Source organism: Nothobranchius furzeri, chromosome 4, assembly GCF_043380555.1.
Source record: "Nothobranchius furzeri strain GRZ-AD chromosome 4, NfurGRZ-RIMD1, whole genome shotgun sequence".
NCBI lineage: Eukaryota > Metazoa > Chordata > Actinopteri > Cyprinodontiformes > Nothobranchiidae > Nothobranchius > Nothobranchius furzeri.
The window spans coordinates 12920957-12945038 of record NC_091744.1 but is presented as its reverse complement, the minus strand read 5'-3'; the positions used below and the strand labels follow the sequence as shown (position 1 = coordinate 12945038).

The 24082-nt window shown below is 46.0% G+C and overlaps 3 protein-coding genes across 4 annotated transcripts in view; 1 reads left to right on the top strand and 2 right to left on the bottom strand.

Annotated features, from left to right (window-relative positions):
- The window catches only part of LOC129159787 (spectrin alpha chain, non-erythrocytic 1-like), a 175444-nt gene that overhangs the window by 63301 nt on the left and 88061 nt on the right, over positions 1–24082 (bottom strand). The window lies entirely within an intron of this gene.
- On the top strand, positions 5143–7177 carry LOC139069591 (zinc finger protein 704-like). The gene is made up of 2 exons (XM_070550109.1): positions 5143–5944; positions 6618–7177. The coding sequence occupies exon 1, from the start codon at positions 5510–5512 to the stop codon at positions 5942–5944; it is 435 nt and encodes a 144-aa protein (XP_070406210.1). The 5' UTR covers positions 5143–5509; the 3' UTR covers positions 6618–7177.
- LOC129159784 (uncharacterized) lies at positions 11283–16189 on the bottom strand. Of its 2 annotated transcripts, XM_054736983.2 has the most exons (6): positions 15961–16189; positions 15551–15624; positions 15169–15380; positions 14950–15097; positions 12906–13015; positions 11283–11926 (listed from the first exon to the last, which is right to left on the bottom strand). In XM_054736983.2, the coding sequence occupies exons 2-6, from the start codon at positions 15588–15590 to the stop codon at positions 11621–11623; spliced, it is 816 nt and encodes a 271-aa protein (XP_054592958.1). In that variant the 5' UTR covers positions 15591–15624; positions 15961–16189; the 3' UTR covers positions 11283–11620. The 2 variants fall into 2 exon arrangements, with proteins under 2 accessions (XP_054592958.1, XP_054592957.1); XM_054736982.2 differs by lacking the exon at positions 15961–16189 and having other exon boundaries at positions 15551–15925.

Genomic DNA, 24082 nt, shown 5'->3' with positions numbered 1-24082 from the left:
GGGATCCCGCCCTGCTGATGTGTAAGCGTGAAATGGCGTCACATAGCCAGAGTCAAAGGCGCTGGGCCAACAGCGCGTGCCCAAGGGAAGACTCCCTGTAGCGCACAAACATGCTTTGTGAGCGGCGAATCCCTGAAGTGCGTGACACATATCGTGCGAGCGCGTGCACCGAGCAGAGAAGATGGGAAGTCGCCTCCTCATCAGAATTATGGGGAGGAGGAAAAAGTTCAGCCAATGAAAATTGACCTGGATTTGAAGGAAGTATTAATGTTTTTGGGCACAAAGGCTGGGGCATAAAACAGCAGACCCTCCATCTTCCCGGATCCTGAGGCATGCGGGAGCCACTGAGAGGGCGAGTTAGGTCGCTCACTCTCTTGACTGATGCCAGTGCCAGCAGCAAGGCAGTTGTGACAGGAACTTGAGTGAGACCTGGTCCAAGGGTTCAAATGGGGCTTCAAATAAGCCACGCAGAACCACCGTTAGATCCCACTGGGGAACTAGCGGGCGGGACACAGGCCTGTTCCTTCTGACACCTTTTAGAAAACGTTTTGTGAGGGGATGACTGAAAACAGACCCATCACCAAAATCCTGGTGACAGGATGAGATAGCTGCAGCATGTTTTAATAGTGCTGATACAAGGCCCCTGTCCATCAGTATCTGTAGAAACAATAGGACATCCGCCAGCTGGCAGGAGAGCGCTTGAAAATTCCGCTCTGTGCACCATTTCTGGAAAGCTGCCCATTTAGCAGCATAAGATGTGATGGTGCAGCCGCGCACTCTGAATCGTGGTGACCACATCATGCGGCAGCCCAGAAACAAACCCCTAAGCGTGACCGCTCAGCGGCCAGACTTACAGCCGTTGGCCTATTTCTGGAGGATGTTTGATTATCCCATCCGCCTGGGGAGGGGCGTCCTCCCTTCGCGGGAGTCTCCACGGGGAGCCGGACAGTAGCGCTTGCAGGTCCGGAAACCATGACGCGGACAGGCGTCTGGGAGCCACCAGAATTACCGAGAGCTGTTCTGACCAAACTCGGTCCAGGAGACGGGGAATCAGAGGAACTGGTGGAAACGCATACAGGAGCGTTCGAGGCCAGGGCTGGTGTGAGAAGGCGTCCGCCCCAAACGGGGGTTGGTCCCGGGGACTCAGGGAAAACCACAGGCGACACTGAGCGTTTTCGTGAGCCGTGAACAGCTCCACAGACAGTTCCCCGAACTTTATCCAGATGTGCGGAATGCAGACGCCAGTCGGAGTCGCGGGGACCCCTCTCGACAGGATGTCTGCCGCTACATTCAGGATCCCCAGAATGTAGGTGGCACAGCAGGTGGACATGTGCCCAACACAGTAAACCTGTGGCTACGCGCAATAGTGGGAGGGATCGAACTCCCCTTTGGCGATTTATGTAGGCTGTCGCCACCTGGCTGTCTGTGTGAACTTCGGCATGACGGCCATCGAGAAGGGCAGCAAAGTGTCTGAGCGCATTCCTCACTGTCATAAGCTCCAACACATTTATGTGCTCGTGCGTGTGGGAGGGCCAGCGATCTGCCGCCGTATGGGACAAGCACGTGCCCCCCACCCCAGACAGTGACGCATCCGTAAACACAGATACGTGTGACGTAGGACTTCCGATGGGAACCCGTGTGAGAGGATGCAGGGGTTCCCCCAGTGAGCGAGACCCCCGCCCACTGAGGGGGGAACCCTCAACATACGTCTCTTCTGACGTATCGGGTGTACCCGGAGGCGGATGAGCGTTGCAGGCGCCTCGAGCGCAACAACCCTAGTAGCACCGCCGAGTGGGCTGCAGCCATCATGCCCAGAAGTCTCATGACTAACAGGGCTCTCACGATCTTGCGGGGTTGCACGCGGGAGATCACCGTGGTGAGATCTGCCGCTCTCACAGGCGACAAACGTGCTCTCATTAGGGAGGCGTTCAGCTCCACCCCGAGAAACACAATCGACTGGGATGGAAGGATGGAGTTCTTCCCCCAGTTTATAGAAAACCTCAGGGTTGACAGATGCTCTGTTAATTTCCTGGTTTGCTCTGACGCCTCGTCCTCGGACCAGGGGCATCGGAGCAGATCGTCCCGGTAAAATAAAACCCTCGTTCCCGCCGTGCGCAGTGGCTGCAGCGCGGTCTCCAGACATTTGGAGAAAGTGCGCTGGGCTAGCGAGTAGCCGAAAGGGAGGCATTCGTGCGCGCGTTTCGACAGCGGACGTGTGCTCGAGGTCACGTGAGGATTGGGTTCGCGCCCTTACCGCCGTCGCTTGTACCAGAGAACTGGGAGCGACCCATGGAGGGCTGTGCTCGAAAGGGCGAGTGTGAAACAGCTGGAAGAGGCTGATCCGCACCGCAGAGCGTGGAGTCCAAGGATGAAGGACGAGTGGGAGCCGGGCCCGTGCATGGGAACGACAAAGTGCCAGCGGATGGAGCCGCGCAACGTGCACGCTTTGCGCGTGGTCGCGACAGCACCATGACATCCCGTCCCACCCAACGCTGTGGGGGAAGAAGGATGAGTCGGGCCTGGCCGTAGGCTGGGGCCGTTGCGCAAATGGAGCGCACCCTTACAGCAAGCCGTGTAACATGACCGAGTCAGACTGTGTGAACATGCAGATGTGCTGCAGTGCTTGGTGCGGGGAACATCATGTGTGAGGATTCGGCAGAGGGTTCTGCAGAGGACTGTAGGACTGTGCTCTCGATGTGACGTTTTTTGGGTTTTATTTCAAAACCAAAATCATTCACAGAGTTAACATTAGTCATAAGCACACACATTCCTCCAACGAGTCATTTTCGTGGTTGTTTTCGGCGAGATTCCTGTGACTGAGACTGCCAAGGCTGTGTCTGCTGGCTCATTCGGAACCATTGGCCGCCAACTCCCTGGTCCCGCCTCAGTGGGAGGCCGGCTCTGCGGGGCTGGCCATGCAGCTGGGCGCCTGGAGTTTCCTTGCCGTTCGTCCCATCCTCTGGGGTGGTTCTTGGCCTCGACGCCACACAGCGAAGCCAAGTCCGGCTCCAGTGAGGGAACGGATGGCCAGCCCAGGTCGGAGAAGCCCTCGACCTTGGTAATGGGCACATATGTGGAAATTGGCGCCTTGAACCCGGCAGGCTCGGAGAAGGCGGCGGACCAGCAGCTCATGGCAGCGGGGAAGCGTGGCCAGACGGGTTCTGGACAGCGCGTCTGCGTCGCCCCAAAAATTCCCGTCAATTCATCTGCCTCAGGCGGAGCCGGTTCTGGAACGGCTAGCCCCTTGCGGGCCGCAGCCGCGGAGATGATGGTGGGCAACTCCTGGAGCAGTGCTCTAACTGCTGGCAGGGAGGAGCGAGAAGCCACTGGGGCAGAAGGACCCGCTGAGCGAGGCTTGTCGACCTCCGTGTTGTACAGGAGGGAAAAGGGGCTACGGCAGCCAAGCTCGTCGTGCTCCTCACGAGGCTCGTCGACCTCCTTGTTGTACAGGAGGGAATAATGGCTGCGGCATGCAGCCTCGTCGTACTCCTCACGAGGCTCGTCGACCTCCGTGTTGTACAGGAAGGAAGAAGGGCTATGGCAGCCAGCCTCACGGTCGACCTCCGTGTTGTACAGGAGGGAAGAAGAGCTATGGCAGCCAGCCTCGTGGTCGACCTCCGTGTTGTACAGGAGGGAAGAAGAGCTATGGCAGCCAGCCTCGCGGTCGACCTCCGTGTTGTACAGGAGGGAAGAAGAGCTATGGCAGCCAGCCTTGCGGTCGACCTCCGTGTTGTACCGGAGGGAAAAAGGGCTATGGCAGCCAGCTTCGTCGTACTCCTTGCTGTCGATGACATCGTCCAGTCGGTAGGAGCCAGCCGGCTCCTGGCCGACGTTGAAGAACTGTAACGCTTTGTCCAGCGAGTACATGCCAGCCACCGGAATTTCCTCGTCGGTGGTGGGGGTGAAGTACTCGACCCGGCGGACCTTTTCAGCCACGGGCAGAGCGGTACAAAATGGGCACGAGGCCTGGGGGTCAAGGCCAGGCCAGCGTGGTGAGCCCCGAGACAGACCTTACACTTGGCGTGCAGGTCGGAGCTGGAGATGGATTCCGTCTGGCAGGCCGGGCAGATCCTGGCGTCGCTGGACATGGTCGGTGAGTAGATTTTTCTTGTATAATTGCTCTTAAAGGAAGCTCTTAAGCTTGGCGTGAAGAGAAAACGGAGGCGAACAGTGGGGTCGTTCCACTTATATAACCCACAAGGGGTGCCCACGTGGTGGGCGTACATTTAAGCTCTTCATGATTGGCTGATGCTGAGATCACCCTTCCAATAGCAGCTCGCTTAAGGGCTAAGACTAGACGAAATAGAACTAAATTATCAGACATGATGTCTCATCTGCTGCTTTTCTAAACTTGCAAAAAGTAACAAAACCATTTGAAAGCCACTATTTGTGGATTCTCTGAAAGTTTCCATGGAGTATGTGACAACTTATTTTTTCATTGATCCTATCGTCTAATCTCACAGCTGAAACAAGCATCCTTAATAATCTGTGCACAGGAAGCTTACTGATGCTGTAGTAAAACAAAAGGTATAATAATTTCTTATTAATAAAACCTTTTTGCAGCACTAAAGCAGAAAATGACATTTTGTAATAAATATGCTAAATATTTACACATGAATTGTTTTAGAGCCCTTTTATTGGCAGAATCTGATATTAATTTAGTTCTTACAAAAAATGGGTCCCAACATGGTTTGTGTGGCGTTGCCATAGTGTGACGTCATAGGCACAGATCCCCTGTCCTCTTTTTTGGAAATGGAAATATGGTCACCCTATAATAAACAAACTGTCCACCCGAGCTTTTGCACTGCACAGAGACGCTTCGCTGCCTACGACTTTGAACGTCAGTTGAGAGCGGTTGAGAGTCAATCTCATGCAGACTGACCAATGAAGAGAGGGCCTCAAGTTAAGAACCTCTCCTCATTGGTCAATCCACACGAGGTGGGTCAAAGGTTGGGCTGCATGGTGGCGCAGTTGTTAGCACTGTTGCCTTGCAGCACGGAGGTCGCAGGTTCGAAACTCGGCTGTGGCCTTTCTGCATGGAGTTGCGAGTTCTCCCCATGCATGCGTGGGTTTCCTCCGGGTACTCCGGTTTCTCCCACAGATCACAACATGCCCTATAGGATATAAATTGTAAGTCGCTTTGGATAAAAGCATCTGCTAAGTAAATAAGCATAAACATAAACATACCCTGAGCGGGTTACGTGATGTCAGGCATTCAAGTATTGAGTATATTTACTGCATATTACAGTAAAATATTCTGTATGTGACCATATTATGGTGATCCTTGGGTCGTGATGATGGGGCCCTTTAATATTGTTGCCCAGGGTACAACAAAGTGTTAATCTGGCCCTACCTATAACCCAGTTGGTTTTGTTTTAATTCAATTCAAAATATTTTCTGCCATTTTCTCTGTCTAGAGCCAAAGCGCGTTCCTCCTCCAGTATCACCGAAGCCTCGCAGGCCTCCGACAACTCCCAAACCCGGCAAAGCTGTAGCGTCTCCAGTTACCATGAGCCCGGCTGCAGCCAGTCCCACCTCGGCCCCTAAGCCTTCCTCTGTAGCCCCTCTTCCAGCTCTTGACACCCCCTCCGGCCCCTGTCTGTCTCCGGGACTCCCTCCTACTTCCCCGTCTCCAGCTCAGAGTCCCTCCACTCCGTCGCCTCACCCCGTCAAACCTCCTCGCTCCTCCATCGCTGGCCTCACTATTGACCTCCTGGCAGGAAGGGAGGTGGAGGAGGAAGAGGAGGAGGGGAGGAGAGAGAAGGAGGCAGAACCCGAGGAAGCCTTTAAGGAGGGATGGAGCGAAGGAGGAGATGGTGGGTCACGTGGAGGAAGGGGAGAAAGAGGGAGAGATTCAGAATCGTTTGGAGGAGACCAGCGCCTCCTTGGCTGCAGCTCTGCAGGCTGTAGAGCACAAAATAAAGGAGGAGGACAAGCCAAATGAGTGAGTATGAAGTCATGCTAGAGAGTAGAATCAAATAGAATCCTCTACATAGGATGTCCGGGTAAATAAAACACATCACATTATCTTTTTGTTTTCTGAAATAAACAAGTCTAATATGAAATTTCAGAAATTAGGTCTGGATGAGGGGCAAAAATCTAGAAAATCATCTTTACTTCCAGATTTCCCCCTTTACATTACCTAAAACTAAAAAACTCAAATGAAGAAAACAGTCATTGTCCAGATAGTCTAATCGATTTTTACTTTCTTTATGAAGCTCCATGGCAGCCATGACACCTAATAAAAACATGATTTCTCATGTACTTTACTGGTCTTTGTAAAACTTCATTCTCCTATAAAATGAAAACAATTGTAAAACATGAGTTTTTTAAGTATAAACAATAAACAAAAATCATGATTTATATTATTATTTTGGGATTTATCATTACTTTTTGTTGATCTTTACAATTAGTCGACTCTATTGTATGTTTCTGAGTTTGTCAGGTGTGTGTGTGTGTGTGAAAATAGTGAATGTCACCCATAAACTGAATCTTAAAGCTGCTTTCCATCAGTGGAGGAACTCACCTCCACACTTGACTCATTGATTCTGTCAGCATGTTTATCGAAGCCTCAATAAAAGCTAATTATTCCATTTTTCTTTTTCAAAATTTTCCAGCCAAAAAGGAACCGTCTCTATCCTGGATGACATCGGCAGCATGTTTGACGACTTGGCAGACCAACTGGATGCAATGCTCGACTGATCTCCAGCCCCCCTCCCCCTGACCCATCCCTCATGACATGTAGGTGTGTGAGAAGACGGCGCTCCCAAGACTAAATGCTGGCGCTTTGGGGAGCTCGTGTTTGAGCGTCTGGCCCTCCCATGTTAAGTGCTTCCTGAGTAGCCTTGAAGAGGGAGTCCTCTTTATCTGGTGCAGTAGCTCTGGCTCCTTCTCCTGATGCGAGGAAGCTGCTCCCACACAACCTCTGACCTCTGCAGCCCAGCGCGTTACCTCCACCCAGCCTCAGACTGCTGCGTGGACCGAGAAGCACAATAATTCATCTCAACACAAAAAAGGCTGGCTTAGACAAACTTTCGGGTGCAGTCTTAAGAAACTAAGCACACTAATTGTCTCAAAGGCAAGTAGACGGAGAGATGAACAAACACGACACGCTCTGATGAGGATTTTTAAAAGCACACTGAAATACAGACCGCTCTCTTTGCGTCCGTCTCTCCTCTAAAATATCAAAAGGATTCATTTTTCCAGATGCGTCGTAGCCTCCGTTTCTCCTCTGTACGAGTGGAGGCCAGTGGTTCGCTGGACTTCCTGACCCGCATGTCATCTCTTCTCACGTTGTTGTTGGTGCTCTTGCTGTTATTGTTGGTGTTGTTTCGAGCGTGTGCGTAGTCCCTGCTTTTTGCTCATGTCAGTGTCCTCCTGCTCGTACAGTACGTAGTTACGCTAAGGATTAGACCAGCTATGAATTCTTAAGACACTTGCACATAAATCAGATCGCCGGTGTTCATCTCTACACATGAAGGTTTTATGCTTGATAATAATAATAAGAGACCAACACACGTGAGGTACAACCAGTGGCGGTTCTACATGGAATTACTCCCCGGGCGAGGCCCCCTTTGAACCCCCCCCCCCCCCCCCTCTCTCCAATAGATCTTTATCATGATCCATAATATTTTAGAATTACCTCTGTAATTGTAATTTAAACTGACAAAAAACTGTAGACTACCAAAAATGCCAACTTTTACAGAACAAATCATGTAAAAATAATCAGTGCAGCCATCTGCAATAAATAAACAGGATAGTTAGTGGTGACTGGGGAGTTTTCTTCTATTCAATTCAAGTTTATTTATATAGCGCCAAATCACGACAAGAGTCGTCTCAAGGCATTTCACGTAATAAACATTCCAATTCAGGTCAGTTCATTGAGCCAATCAGAAAAAATGTTTCCTATATAAGGAACCCAGCAAATTGCATCAAGTCACTGACTAGTGTCAATGACTTTACAGCAATCCTCATACTAAGCAAGCATAAAGCGATAGTGGAGAGGAAAACTCCCTTTTAACAGGAAGAAACCTCCAGAGAATCCTGGCTCAGTATAAGCAGCCATCCTCCACTACTCACTGGGGATCGAGAACACACACACACACACACACACACACACACACACACACACACACACACACACACACACACACACACACACACACACACACACACACACACACACACACACACACACACACACACACTAATGTGTCTATAGTTATATTGTGATTTCTTAGTAAATATTCTATTTGGTGAGAGATAAACTTTATTATATTTATCCTAGTGGATCTATAATTAAACAGATAAACTAGTAGTAGCACATCCACTGTCAAGGAAAGCAAAAAGTTATTATCAGGAGAGGGAGAAAGTTTAAGTGGTTAGCAGCAGTGTGCTAGACAATAGCCCCCTCCATGAGGCCACCACAGCTCAGCAGAACATTGTTGTAGCTTCTTCTGGGGAGAAAAACAGAGAGAAAATAAAGTTAACAGCTGAAATAGCAGAAAATAATACAGTTAAAGAGCAGATTGTGGAAGAAAGCAGTAGAATGTGAAAAGTGGTCAGTGTATCTTCCAGCAGTCTAAAGCCTGGTTTATGCTTCTCCGTCAGCTCCGCAAGGGACAGATACGCACGGATTAACGGAAGCGTTTTGCTCTCGTGCTTCTCCGTCTCCTGGAGAGTGTTGCAAAGCAATTGCCGGGCAGGACAACAGAGGGTGCAGCGCTGTTCTGTGGTATCCTGTCATGTATCGGTCCAAGATCGTGTGTTTATATTGTGTTTTTGGGTATATAAGAGACTTTTAACATGGACATATTTGTCTCTCATTCTCCCACCTCTTCATGCGCTCCCCACCTCTAAACCCACGTTTCCTGTCATTTCCGTCCACAAATAAAACGCTTGCTGCGCATCTTTTCACTCCTCCAGTCACGGGATTTAAACGTTCATATTTTTAGAGTTTTTTCGCGAGGTATTCTTCAAGCTTCTCCATGTCTGCCGCTAGTTAAACTCGGCTCTCTTTGCAATGGCGGCGCTGTAAACAACAGCTGCGTCCTGACCAATCACAAGCTTGCTTAATCCGTCTCGTTCGACGGATGTTTAAAAAAGTGGGCTCGACTCCGTACGTACTTGCGTGCCTGCCGAAGCCCTACGCAAGGACAGATAATGGCGTTGAGTGTCTCCGCACTGACGCAGACGGAGAAGCATAAATCAGGCTTAAGCCTATAGCAGCATAACTACAGAGATAACTCATGATAATCTATCCTATTTAGATGGAGGCATGTTGGAGTCAGGACAAGGGAGAGCCGTCTTTACCGACTGTACACTCCACCTCCCTCTACTCCCCCACTTGTCCAGATTTAGGCTAACATCAGATTTTAACCATAGGCCTTATCAAATAAAAATGTTTTAAGCCTATTCTTAAAAGTAGACAAAGTGTCTGCCTCATGCACTAAGGCTGGGAGCTGGTTCCACAGGAGAGGAGCCTGATAACTAAAAGATCTGCCTCCCATCCTAATTTTAGATATTCTGGGAACCACCAGTAGACCTGCAGTCTGAGAGCGAAATGCTCGGTTAGGAACGTATGGAACAATCAGATCACTGATGTATGATGGAGCTTGATTATTAAGAGCTTTTTATGTGAGAAGAAGGATCTTAAAATCTATTCTGAATTTAACAGGTAGCCAATGTAGGGAAGCTAAGACAGGAGAGATATAATCTCTCTTTTTAATTCTCATCAGAACTCTAGCTGCAGCATTTTGGACAAGCTGAAGACTTTTAACTACATTCTGTGGACTTCCTGAGAGTAATGAATTACAGTAATCCAGTCTTGATGTAATAAATGCATGAACTAGTTTTTCAGCATCTCTCCTGGAAAGGATGCTTCTAATCTTAGCAATATTCCGAAGGTGCATGGAAAAAGGAAATCCTACAAACCTGTTTAACCTGGGATTTGAATGTCATGGTCAAGGATAACACCAAGGTTCCTTACTTTGTTCTCGGAGATTAATGTAATGCCATTCAGGTCAGGTGATTGGCTAAGCAATTTCCTTTTCTGGATTTATGGTCCAAAGATGAGAACTTCCGTCTTGTCTTGATTTAAAAGCAAAAAGTTTAGAGTCATCCAATTTTTTATGTCCTCAAGACAAGCCTGTAATCTACCCAACCGATTAGGTTCATCAGGGTTAATGGATAAATATAACTGAGTATCGTCAGCATAACAGTGGACGTTTATCCCATGCTTTCTAATGATTTTACCAATTGGGAGCATATATATAGTAAAAAGAATTGGTCCAAGCACTGAACCCTGTGGTACTCCACAAGTAACCCTGGAGTATGAAGACGATTTGTCATGTACATTTACAAAATGAAATCTGTCAGACAGGTAGGATTTAAACCAGCCTAGCGCTGTTCCTTTGATCCCTACAACATGTTCAAGTCTTTCTAAAAGAACATTGTGATCAACTGTGTCAAAGGTAGCACTGAGATCTAACAAGACTAGAACAGACACAAGATTCTTATCCGAGGCCATGAGAATATCATTTGTAACTCTCACTAACGCAGTTTCAGTGCTGTGATACTCTCTAAAACCAGACTGAAATTCCTCAAACAGAGCATTAGTGTTTAAATGCTCACATACTTGGATGGCCACTATTTTGTCCAGGACTATGGATAAAAATGTAAGGTTAGATATTGATCTATAATTCATTGGGCCATCTGGATCCAGAGAAGGCTTCTTAAGTGAAGGTTTGATTACAGCAACCTTAAAATCTTGTGGTACATATCAATTTACTAAGGATTGATTTATTATATGTAGAATGGGGGCAGTAACCAAAGGAAATGCTTCTTTAAATAATTTGGTTGGGATTGGATCCAAAACGCAAGTTGAAGGTTTACACTGCAAAAATTAGCCATCTTAAAATAAGCTAAAAAATAGTTGAATTTAGTCTAAATGACCTTAAATTAAGTGAAATAATCTGCCAGTGCAGCAAGATAATTGCACTTGGTAAGACTTCTTGAAATAAGAAAAAATATCTACACTTTAGACAAGTGACAGATTTCTTAATACAAGTAGTGAAACACTAATTTCAAGTGCAAAATTAAATAAAATTAACTCAAAACTAGCCTGTTGGTGCTTTTTTCAGTTTTTTATCCCTCTCATGTTGAGATGAACAATCTTGGAACAAGCAACTGTACAAGATTAATCTTCTGCAATCAAGAATCATTAATAGGTTTTGTTTTAAATCAAGACAAAGAATTTATAATAAAAGAAATTAGGCACAGGGTGTAATAAACAACCTTTATTTGAAATTTCTTTTCAAATGTCAAAAATTTTTCCAAACATCGCACAGATCAACGACTTTCTTAACAAATCTTAATTTTAAGCGTATTGTTTTGTATTCCTCTAACACATGAAGAACCTCAACATTTCATATACTAAAACTTTGTTTTAAGATGAACATTTTAGACACAGATTTTTTTTTTGGTAACGTATACAGTGTCAGGAAGAATCTAACAAAAAAAAATTAAGAATGTAGTTGTAAATGTCTACATCACAACCTCTAAATGTTGGGCAAGAACTTTTCTGAACAAACATGACAGTCTAGCTTGGACAGTGCTACTTCTAACAAAAACTTTTCCACTCTGCCATGGCTTTTTTGTATGAGCCTGTGGTGTCTTGCTCATGGATATTGTCCTTTAAAACTTCAGTCTGAATGACAGACAGAAGGGTTGCCACACACTTTGGATAAGTGAGATGCAGGGTGTAGCAGTATGCCATTAGATACAGCAAACCTTGACCGAGGTCTTCTTTTGCAAATGTGGTGATGGGAGTGGTTTCCAGTGCCACAAGACAGGATGACCCATCAAACAGCAAAACCGGGCCCAAGAGGGATCTCTTCTGGAGGTACATGGCTGGATCTTCTGTTGGCTAAAGAAAAAGGACAAATTATTTCTTCATGGTAGAACAGAGAATCTGAAATGTTACTGGTGCAGTCCAACTACTTGAGACACAATTGCTGTCCCCACATGACTGACCATTTAATTTTAATTACTTTGAGACTCTGCCTAATACTAATTTTAATTACATTACATTATATATGAGAGAGAGAGAGAGAGAGAGAGAGAGAGAGAGAGAGAGAGAGAGAGAGAGAGAGAGAGAGAGAGAGAGAGATGAAAAGTCCCCACCATCCTGTTTATTCTGCATCCTGCAGCACTACGGATCAGAACCGCTGCAGATACGAGTCACATTACTGCTACAAGTCTGCTCCACACACAGGAGCAGGAAGTACAGCAAGCCGTCGTAGTGAACATAATTTAAACTGTATTATTGCCAACCCGTACATAATAGACATGCCATCATTGCATTGTTAGCAGCAGAAATTAAATGTTGTTACCATTTCCAATACAAATGCATGTTAATGAAATACATTATATTTTACTGCATATATTTATGTGTCATTTAGACTAAGATGAGTGTTATTAATACAAACCTAAAACGTTACTGAAATGTGGGTCAAATATATAAAAATATTTTAACTATAAATATCAGATGGTAAAAAGGAAATAAACACTAATCTAATGCATATTATTGAGCCTTTCATAATAAGAGTCTGTTATTTCAGCCTGATCATTTTGATGTTTTATTTCATATTTTTTAGCAGCAAACCAGTTTTGTTTCACTTGAAACGTTGTCAAATGAAATATTCAATTAATCCACAGAAGCTTAGATTCAAACACTTAACGATAACATATTTGGCTTTTAAAAAATTGAGGCAGTTGAATGCACAGAGTATGTGGTGGGGCATGGTCAGGATGGTACCACCTCTGCCTCAATTTGAGTCAGGAAAAACCCTGCATGTACAAAATAAAACCACTTGCAGACATTCAACAGATATGAGAAAACTAACCTGAAGGACATGAATTAATGCCTCACTGGCATGTCCCAGCTTCTTGGGGGGTACAGCTGGTGATGGGAAGAGCATGGGGAGTGCCCTGAACAGGGCTATGTTGTGTTTCACTGGAACACAGTAAATCAACTTTTAGTTCAACATTACTCTGCCTAAATCTGATTGACAGCTTCATCTTGAGTTCACAAATAATCCCGTGCCACCATTAACAGTCCTGTATTTTTCTAAATACCAGAAAGCATTATTTTGTACACTCATTTGAGAAAAATTGTTCATCTTATATTATAGGTCTAGACATTCAAGAGTCAATCACAAGAGCATCGACTCCGCAGCTGACTGGATCTCAAGCCAGTCGGCACTTGCTTACTGCCTGAATTAAATAAAAGATTGTTTCTATGTTATTATTAAGGATTTGAGCATGCTCTCGTGTCCTTGAATGCACTGGCAGGAGATCCATCTGGAGCTATGCTGTGATTTGGGATCCATTGTGGAGCGACAGATGAACCGCACAAATCCGAATCCAGTCCATATTCTATTTTACAACTAGAACCCTCCAGAACCTCCTCTGCTCCCCAATCACACGCTTCAAGGTAACCAGACTGAATGACAGCTCAGAAGAGGCTGCACTCTCAGACATTTCCAAATAAAACAAACACCAGGCAGATCGACTTCTTAAATGTAAATAACAACTCGTTACTCTACGAGCTATTCAATTCTATTTTTAATTTATTCCCGACAGGAACCTCTCCTCTGTCCCGACTGTGTTTATAACCTCTGCAACTAGCTTGGTTCTTTTGCACTTTGGCAGCCAGTGTCTCGATCTCGCAAGTTTTCTTTTTTCTGGGTAGAACACAGGAATCCCTTAATGTGCTGAGGACGTAGCGTGACCAAATATGGTTAATTGAGGGTGTTTCTGTATATAAATGACTGAACAGACATGAGCACCTGGGTATGCATGTGTGATTTTTAATCAGACGAGTATAGAGGAACGTGCGTACGAGAGGCCACCGCATGTTTCATAAATCAGGATTTTGACTGTTTGTACGAACAATCTAAATTTCTTTCATAGGAACGAATTTAGGAATATTTCTACAAAGTTTTGGTGAATGAGGCCCCAGAATCCTAGCAGTCACAAAGAGCAATATAAATAAAATTATAAATAAATTTAAACACTGTAGACTATTTTTATGGTTTGTTGTGTTTAATTTTAAATGTAGTTGATGTAATGTACAGAAAGGTCAAGCTTCTTGTCCTTGTTGCCCCTCGAACTTATCAATGTTCAAGGACACACAGTGCACTGTCACATCCACTCTTGCCGGATCCACTCCCAGCAGAACCAACCGGACTCCACCTCCTATCAGGCCTCGTGCCTCCGGCACTCGCCAACGTTCCCTACGCCACTCATAAAAGCCGGAAGCATTCTTCCAGACGCCGTCAGTCATCGAGGGTTCTTCAAGCTCAAGACTAGAGCCTCTTTTACCTTAACAGACTCTAAACTCCTTGCTCTGATCCGGAGCCGAACCTCCTGCTCCTCTCTGGAGCACACTCCACCCACACCTGGAGCAGCCAGCTTCTTCCTGCCTCCCGCTCCATCGACTCCAGCCGTGGGGTAAGTCACCATCCGTGACAGGGCTCAGTCATGCTGTCACAGACGGTGAATTACCCCACGGCTGGAGTTGGAGCGGGAGGCAGGAAAAAGCCAGCTGCTCCAGGTGTGTGCTTCCGAGAGGAGCGGGAAATTTGGCTTCTGACGGGAGCAGTAGGTTCGACTCCTGGCCTGATGGGAGGTGGAGTCCGGTTGGTTCCGGCAGGAGTGGATGTGACAGTGCACCCCAGCTATCATCTTTTTCTCTGAGAAAGTTTGGTCTCCTCAGCTTAAGAAATATTTAACTATATACTTTATTAAAGAGGGGTCATCTGACATTCTAACCAATATGGTACAATTATTCCAGTTTCATCAGTGTTAACAATATACATAACGATAATCATACTTATATCTGTAGCAACAGTTACATGGTGTGTGGATGACAGCACAATGACTAACCTTCATCCAGGTTCATGGGTGGCTTCAACACCTTCTTCCAAACACCGTAAAACTGAACCGTGGAGCAGAAGTCATCCCATCGCTTCTTTAATTCTGTCAGGAATGTGCAGTTGCCTTTATCCAGGATGCGCCTCAGCTCGTCCATCACCTATAGTGAAAGAAACAAAAAAGTATATGCTTGCTTTATGGGGAAGAAACAATAAAAAATAAGCCACTTACATTGTGAAGCTCCTTGAAACATGGGTATGCCTCGAGAATCTTTCCGGCTCTTTCCTCTTCTTTCAGAACATCACTGTCAATGAAGGCTCGTCTTGATTGAAACTCAAGGTCAAGGATTTGCCGGACAGCGTCTTGGTTGGGCCTTGGCTTCTTATACATTGCCTGCAGAGTCTTGTAATGCCTGGCCTGCGTTACTCGACTATCCTTGTCAGCTAAAAAAACATAACAAACATTTAAAAAACATAGGAGAATCTCCAATCTCAGAATCTATGTGAATAAGGATTACAGAACATAGTTAAATTAAACAACTGTGAGCATAAACAATCCAGTTACTCAGCAGTTTACACAGATGAATATATTTTGAAACACAAGGTTGACATACCATTTAGAATCGATACTGTAAAATCATCCAATCCATCCATGATTTCCTTGTGTTCCTTTCAACTGTGCCTTTACCTGGAGGACAGAAACAACCATCATGCTGTGCCATGCAGATAAAAACGGAAACTGCTCTAGACTGGTTTTAAAAGTCTAGTGACCACCTGTCATGGATCCAAAGTTTAGCACCAAAAGCATCAAACATCTCTTATGTTTTTTATTGGGGTTGAACTGTATTTTGATCATGTGTTTCAAATAATATTAGTAATATCAATTTCACAAGAATGACTGAAAAAAAACCTGTTGTTTTTATTCTTAAAAACAATTATGAACTGTTGATTTTCCAAATTCTTTCATTCATGATTTTTTTTTCACCAACTGAAAATAGTTCACTGAAAGCTCCATACACCTTACACTCGTGTGTAATCTTTCCAGCAGGATGAGTGACTTTCTTTATCCAGGGTTTCTGCAGAAATCAGCAAAACAAATTTAATGCTTTTTAATGCCATTTTAATGCCATTTTTAACCTTTTTAATGCCATAAACAAACACACATGAGAATCCACGGATATATATGTACATAAAAAAATCCTCTGAGAATTCAATGTATTATAATGTACCCTGAGATAAACAACAAAAAAATGTATGCCTGGAACATGGCAAATACATAGTTGCATGGAAAGTTACATGTTATTGAACATGCTACAGCATTTTTTTCACACACAACAGGATTAATTCATGTGCCTTAGCTCACTAGTTTTTGATTCCAGCTCTGACTCAACATCTGTCAGTTCACTGCATTTGTCCCTGTATCTCTTCCTTGGAGTATTAGATTTTGTTATCATTTGAGCCATGAGCGTGCTCGGTTTATTTTCTGCCTGTTCAGCTAGTTGATCAGCATCTTTCTGAAGGCTGACACACACCACCCATAATATCTCTTTTTCTTTTTCAGCTGTTCTAGATGAATGGAGCGCTCCACATGCACTCTCAGACATGTTATGGCTTCTGTTTCTATAACTTCACATGCAGACATTTGAGGTTTGCCAGAAAGGAAAGCTGGCCTGTACACTTTGCAGGGCACAATGTCATCAATGAAGAAACCCCTGTCTACCATGATGACCATCTCTAGTTGTAGCATTTTCAACACACCAGATTCCCAGGTTAGTCCTTTCCTTTCTGGCAAAACTCAAATGTCTGCATGTGAAGTTATAGAAACAGAAGCCATAACATGTCTGAGAGTGCATGTGGAGCACTCCATTCATCTGGTCCAAGAACACAAGCTTTTTGATTGTTATTCCCCTCCTTGCATTTGTAAACAATCAGCTATATGCTGTGGTTTTTCTCCTTACCAACTTTTAAAATAGCCCACTAGTGAAGGCCTGGGCAAAGACGCCTGATGTCTGAGAACCTCAACATATGTACGGCAACCACACTGTATATTTACACACTTTCATAAAGAAGCTGCATATCAAGCTTTCATTCAGATGACCTTCAACAGTGCTGCACCCTGCTGAGGGACATCCGAGTAAAACCTTGAGATGGCCATTTTCTGTTCACTAACTTGCTTTAGTAAATCCTTACTTTGGTTAAATAAATCAGTTGTTGAACCCCCCACTCCTCTGTTTGGTCTCCTTTCTTATTACAGCCCACCACTTCCAGTCTGGGTTGTAACCGCTGACGTCGTTAGGTCCGTCTTAGGGGGGCTTCAGCCCCCCTAAAATAATCACAAGCCCCCCCTATCATTTTGAGTTTTTTTAGGGCTGGGACTTTAACGCGTTAATTATGATTAATTATAAAAAAACGACACGTTAAAAAAAATCCACGCATTTAATCGCAGCTTGCATTTCGAGCACGGCGGAACCTTTGTCACTGCACGACTTCCTCGTAGACTGAATATCACTGACGCACACAACAATGCACAGAGCTAATGGCTACTAACGGAATAAAAACGGAAAGAAGTTGCCTTGCTTGGACTGATGCAGGATTTAGGAAACCCGTCCGCCTCTTTTCTTAACTTGAAAAAAAAAACTTCCAGACAACAACGGAGTCCGTGTCACGAACATTTTTCAGAAATCGTTACTGCTGCAGCTGTCCGGTGGCACAAGAAACTTTACAAAAGTTGCGGTAAGCTATATTTTTAACATTTACGTAACATCTGTGCAGCGCTGAAAGCACCAGACAGAATAATTCTGTGCCCTAACAGTAGTTTATGAAAGTAGTCAGACAAACGAGAGGCACCTGGCTGCCGCTGGGAGAACGCTCCGTGTTTTCACTGCTCTGTAAACAATCACAAACAACGTGTCTTAAAGTTGAAAACAGAAGTTTAAGTTAAAACAGAAACACTCTGAAACTTTTCTGATGATTTTCTAAACAATTCTGTCGGGGAGTCATACGTTTCTGAGACGAGTCTCTGTCTAAACATCACATGCATTACTATCATTAAGCAGCAGGTGTGTTGAAGCTGTCATCAGCTAAGGGGCGGATGCTTACGTGCATCAGGGGCAGCGAGGAACGAGGAAGTTGTGATCAGGCTGGAGATCACACCAGATTCGCTGCTGCAGGCGTGAATCTGCGGGTCTGCAGCATCCCTGAGACAGCAGGACTTCCCATGTAAGGAAGGTCCGCTCACCTGTTCGTCAGATCATTATTTCCTCACCATGATCTTTTATCTTCCCATCATCCTCCAGTCATCCAACTGGAACCAGTTAGTGTTCCTGACCATTCTCAGAATATGCCATGCCTGCTCTGGTGTTAAAAGTTAGTACATTTAAGTCCTAGATCATATTTGTGCCTGTTCTACTGTCATTTTGAAGGATTATTATTTATATGTGTGTTTTTACTACATTATGAGCAGAAATGCTAATAAAAACTCCCAATTATACAAACAAGTGAAACTGGAAAAATTAGAATCTGGTGCAAAGTCAAATTTATTTCAGTCATTCAACTAGACAGACTATTTAAAGGCTCAGGAACCCTTTGCAGGCATTTTTTATTTGTAATAATAAATTTTAGTTGATTTGGGTCTTGTTTCAAATCACACAGTGACATTTGATTAATTAAAATGCATTTTTTTATTAAAATCTTTAGTTTTACAGTAATACAGTTGTGGTCAGAAGTTTACATACACTAGTAAAAAATATAATATAATGGCTCTACTGAGTGTCCCGTTATTTCTAAAACTCTGATTTTTCTCTGATAGAGTGATTGGAACAGATACTTCTTTGTCACAAAAAACATTCATGAAGTTTGGTTCTTTAATGTCTTTATTATGGGTTAACAGAGAAAAGTGATCACATTTGCTGGGTCACAAATATACATACAGCAACATGAACTAGCAATTTTGGTGACTTAGAAACGTGTCAGTGAACTGAGCTTCATAGCATGGCCTCTTAACTTCTTGTGAGTGATTATGAGTGACTATGTTAACCCATAATAAAGACATTAAAGAACCAAACTTCATGAATGTTTTTTGTGACAAAGAAGTATCTGTTCCAATCACTCTATCAGAGAAAAATCAGAGTTTTAGAAATAACGGGACACTCAGTAGAGCCATTATATTATATTTTTTACAAGTGTATGTAAACTTCTGACCACAACTGTAACTATGTCTAATGTTTAATTCTCTGTCTCATAATTTTAATTAAGTTTTGCTTTGAGAGCACATTTTCCTGAACGATTACAATGCGATTAATTTAGATTAATAAATTACAAAGCCTCTAATTAATTAGATTAAAAATTTTAATCAAGTCCCAGCCCTAATTTTTATATATATTGTTATTTTGTCTTGTAATTGTTAATTACATACTCCTTTATTCCATATCATATCAGTGTTATTCATATATTAAAACTGTCAACTGCACACTCATTTGGCAGAATACAAGTTTGACAATTATTCATTTGTTCTTTGTCAAATTTCAGTAACATTTATAATTAAGCAAGTTGTAATTAAACAAATGACTGCAACATTTCCCCATGTTAAGTGCAGTAAACTGAAATGAATAGCTTTATTTGGAAATATAACATATCTAATTTTTAATGGACTTATATAAAATCTTTCTTCAACATAGACCCGACCAATGAACTGATTAAGCGTTATTATTTATAAAAAGAAGAGAGAAAATGCACAAAGGTAGGAAAGGAAAAGAAAGTGATGAAATAATAGGTTTTGTTAAATGTTCTTCAGATAATGAATTAATTGACAAAGTTTTTGCAGGGTGTGAAAAAAATGTTCAAGGTCAAGCTCCTGGGGCTAAGCCCCCCCTATTTCTCAATCCTAGTGACGTCCATGGTTGTAACAATCTGCAGACAGATTTCTGAGTATCTCCTCCTTTGGTATACAGATCCTCACTGAGCCAAGTACTGTGAACAAATAGTTTCTCCATGATATTATCCAGCAATGTCCCGTTTTTGTCAAAACAAGGGTGAGGTAATGAAAAAATAGAAATATTTCATTAAATTAACATTTAAATTATTTATATGAATCATTAAAATAAATAAAAAAACATGTTTTGAAATATATAAAGTGCACCAAACTTGACTCAGTCCATACAACAATTCTAAATGGACAATTATGTAACTCATCAATTAATTATTTGAAAGGATAATTTGTCAATTAAATGCTGAAAAAAATAAACAATACATTAATGAGGCAAGAACTTTTTAAACTTGAACATACCTACACCCACAAGTCTATTTTTACCTGGAGTCTCCTCTCAAGAGTGGCTGAAGTAATATTACTACTTTGACAGAATACAAATTCTCTCTCTTTCTCTCTGGAAGCCCCACTCTAAGGGCCTTTGCAGTGTATTAGTGAGTCATATATTATACAACCACAGTCATAAAGTTTTCAATCAGTAGTTTTATTTCAGTATGTATTTTTCCAGTATCACAAAAAATATTAATTTTATATGGTTAAAATCATCTAGCTTATGTGCACTTTTTAAAACACTGCCCAGCAAACATTCGGACGTTTAATGACAGTTGAACGGTCACAACTGTAAAATAATATCACAGGAATTAGGAAAAAAATTACACAACATCTACTCTATTTGCCTTGCCCATACTCGAACCTGGATCCTCTGGGGGGAGAGTCACCAGCTCTACCAGCTGAGCTATGACAACAACTACTGAATATCAGATTTCTTTATATAGATAGGTAGAGGGTAAAGTGCGGGGTAAATTAACCAATCAGAGGACAGAGAAGATCTGCCACAGGCCACGCCTCCAGAGTGCCAAAACCCCTTACAGCCGAGCGAGCAGAGTCAGAAACCGAGCACGCAGAGAGGCTGCCGAGCGCGCAGAGAGGCTGCCGCGCGCGCACGTTTTCCTCTGCCGTGTGCTCGTTGGCAACGCGCGCACGCAGGTTTGTCACTTGTGCACATCCTTGTGCGCTCACAGACACAGTTTGCTCCCTCTCAGTGCACAAATGACCTCTCGCTATGTATATTTTCACTCGCGAGTCCTGTTCACACGCGCGATGTGGACCCAATCCGCGTGCACGTGTTGTGGCACGCCTCTGACGCCATACCTGTCTGTTTTGTGTCCTGTGTGGAGTCATTGTTTCATTGTCAGCGTGCGTCCTAATAAACCTGTGAAGTTAATTCTACCTGTCTGCCTGCCTGCTTCCTCCCCGGTCTGGATCCTCGCCTTATCTCTGCTCCACTCCGCAGTACGTCGTGACAGAATGACTCCACCCGAACCCGTTGATGGATCCAGCCGGGAGATTCTGCCTTGGGAGAATCTGCTCCAGTGGCTTACCCCGACCCACCAGCCGGCTTCTCCGTCTCCAGGCCCAGCTCCGCCTCACTGCCGCCGCCGGCATCGCCGACCTTCGGCCGCGGCGTTCCTCCCTGTCCTCCCGGAACCGGAGGCATATTTGGACTGGGAGCCGCTGCCAGATCGCTCCAGCTATGGGGGCACGAGGCTGGCGATCTGTACCCCCGGAGTCGGTCCACGGCGTGGGGAGAGACGCCGGAAGCCACCGCAGCCCTGCGCTTCTGGACGGAGCTTCGAGCCCGCCGCTGGCCGTGCCCGGCGTGGCAGTTCGGACACGCCCCCGGCCAGACCACCAGTCCCGTCTCCTGCCGAACCGGAGCCTCCGTCGGTTGCAGAGGAAGGAGCAGCAATCGCAGCCCGGCTGATAGAACAACGGGCGGAGCTCGACCGGTTCCGCGAGCTCCTCAGCCGCCAGGAGTCTCACCTGGATGCTCTATCCTCCTCGTCTCTGGGCCAGAGGAGCGAGCGCGGGATTCACCCAGCAGATCTCGCTGGTCAGCGGACTGAGCTGGCCCAGCTCCGTTGGGCGCTCAGCCTCAGGGAGCTAGAGTTGGACAAGCTGACCTCCCGCCTCTCCTCATCGCTCCAAGCTCTCCTAGCAGCGGCCCTGCTACCGACCCAAAAGCAGACGGTACCGGATCCGGACCAAAACTCGGCGGTTCAGAAGTCGAGGGACCAGAAGCTGACTCCTCCGGGCACGAAGTAGACGGTTCCGGTTCCGGTCCAGAGGTCGACCGTCCGAAAACCGAAGGACCAGAAGTCGACGCCCCCGGACCCGAAGCCGACGCCCTCGGACAAGAAGTCAAGGGAAGTCGACGCCCGTTCCTGTTCTGAAGTCGACGCCCGTTCCTGTTCTGAAGTCGACGTGTCCGAAGGCGCCTGTTCTGAAGTCGACGTGTCCGAAGGCGCCTCCTCTGAAGTCGACGTGTCCGAAGGCGTGTCCTCCGAAGTCGGCTCGTCTGATGACGTGGCCTCCTCCTCTGATGACGTGGCCTCCTCTGATGACGTCGCCTCCTCCTCTGAAGTCGGCTCGTCTGATGACGTGGCCTCCTCCTCTGATGACGTCGCCTCCTCCTCTGAAGTCGGCTCCTCTGATGACGTCGCCTCCTCCTCTGAAGTCGGCTCGTCTGATGACGTTGCCTCCTCCTCTGAAGTCGGCTCGTCTGATGACGTCGCCTCTGAAGTCGGCTCGTCTGATGACGTGGCCTCCTCCTCTGATGACGTCGCCTCCTCCTCTGAAGTCGGCTCGTCTGATGACGTGGCCTCCTCCTCTGATGACGTTGCCTCCTCCTCTGAAGTCGGCTCCTCTGATGATGTCGCCTCCTCCTCTGAAGTCGGCTCGTCTGATGACGTCGCCTCCTCCTCTGAAGTCGGCTCGTCTGATGACGTCGCCTCTGAAGTCGGCTCGTCTGATGACGTCGCCTCTGAAGTCGGCTCGTCTGATGTGGCCTCCTCCTCCGAAGTCGGCCCGTCTGATGACGTGGCCTCCTCTGATGACATCGCCTCCTCTTCTGAAGTCGGCTCGTTTGATGACGTCATCGCCTCTGAAGTCGGCTCGTCTGATGACGTCGCCGTCTCTGAAGTCGGCTCGTCTGATGACGTCGCCTCGTCTGAAGTCGGCTCGTCTGACGACGTCGCCTCGTCTGAAGTCGCCTTGTCTGACGATGTCGCCTCGTCTGAAGTCGCCTCATCTGGGGATGCTCTCTGCACTCAAGAGGTCGACACTCCGTCCAGCCGGGCGTCTCCACGGTTTCCGGTTCCGATGGTGGTTTTGAGGGCCGCTCCGGCCCAGCCTGCAGAGACTTTGTCACCGGCCCAGCCTGCAGAGACTTTGTCACCGGCCCAGCCTGCAGAGCTCCTCTATCATGGACGCAGACCCTCAAGGGTCCGTCCTCGTCTCCTCCTCTGCCGCTGGCGCCGGCCTCCAAGGGCCCATCGCCTCCTCTTCTGCCGCAGGCGCCAGCCTCCAAGGGCCCGTCGCCTCCTCTTCTGCCACAGGCGCCGGCCTCCAGGGGCCCGTCGCCTCCTCATCTGCCGCAGGCACCGGCCTCCATGGGCCCGTCGCCTCCTCTTCTGCCGCAGGCGCCAGCCTCCAAGCGCCCGTCGCCTCCTCATTTGCCGCAGGCCCCCGGACTCTGCTGTTCCCTGCCGCCTCTCCATCGGTCCCTCGGTTCCTCTGGGCCCTCCCTCCGGGTCCCCCTCCTCCCGCCCTGCTCCTTGTTCCTGTGGGTGTCTGGGATCCGCCCTTTGAGGGGGGGGGGGGGGGGTACTGTCACACCCTGTCCTGTCTCCCTGTTTAGTTCAGCTCTGTCTCGTTAATTACCCCCACCTGCCTCTTGTTTCCCAATCACCTTAGCTCCTGGTCCTCCTGTATTTAAACCCTGTCTGTTTTGTGTCCTGTGTGGAGTCATTGTTTCATTGTCAGCGTGCGTCCTAATAAACCTGTGAAGTTTTTTTCTACCTGTCTGCCTGCTTCCTCCCCGGTCTGGATCCTCGCCTTATCTCCGCTCCACTCCGCAGCACGTCGTGACACCCTCCCAGTGACAGCACTGTCCTCAATGTTAACCACCAGTCTCATAAAAGTGTTCCTTCCTTTCCCCTCTAGAGAAGACGACTATTGATAAAATAGAACCGGAAAAAGGGTTTAATAAAAGAGCTGGAAAAGGTTTAATAAAAAGAACTGGAAAAACAGTAACAGGCTAAGATCTGTGAACAAAACACGCATTGTTAGTCCTATTCTAACGAAGCACAAAAAATGCTAT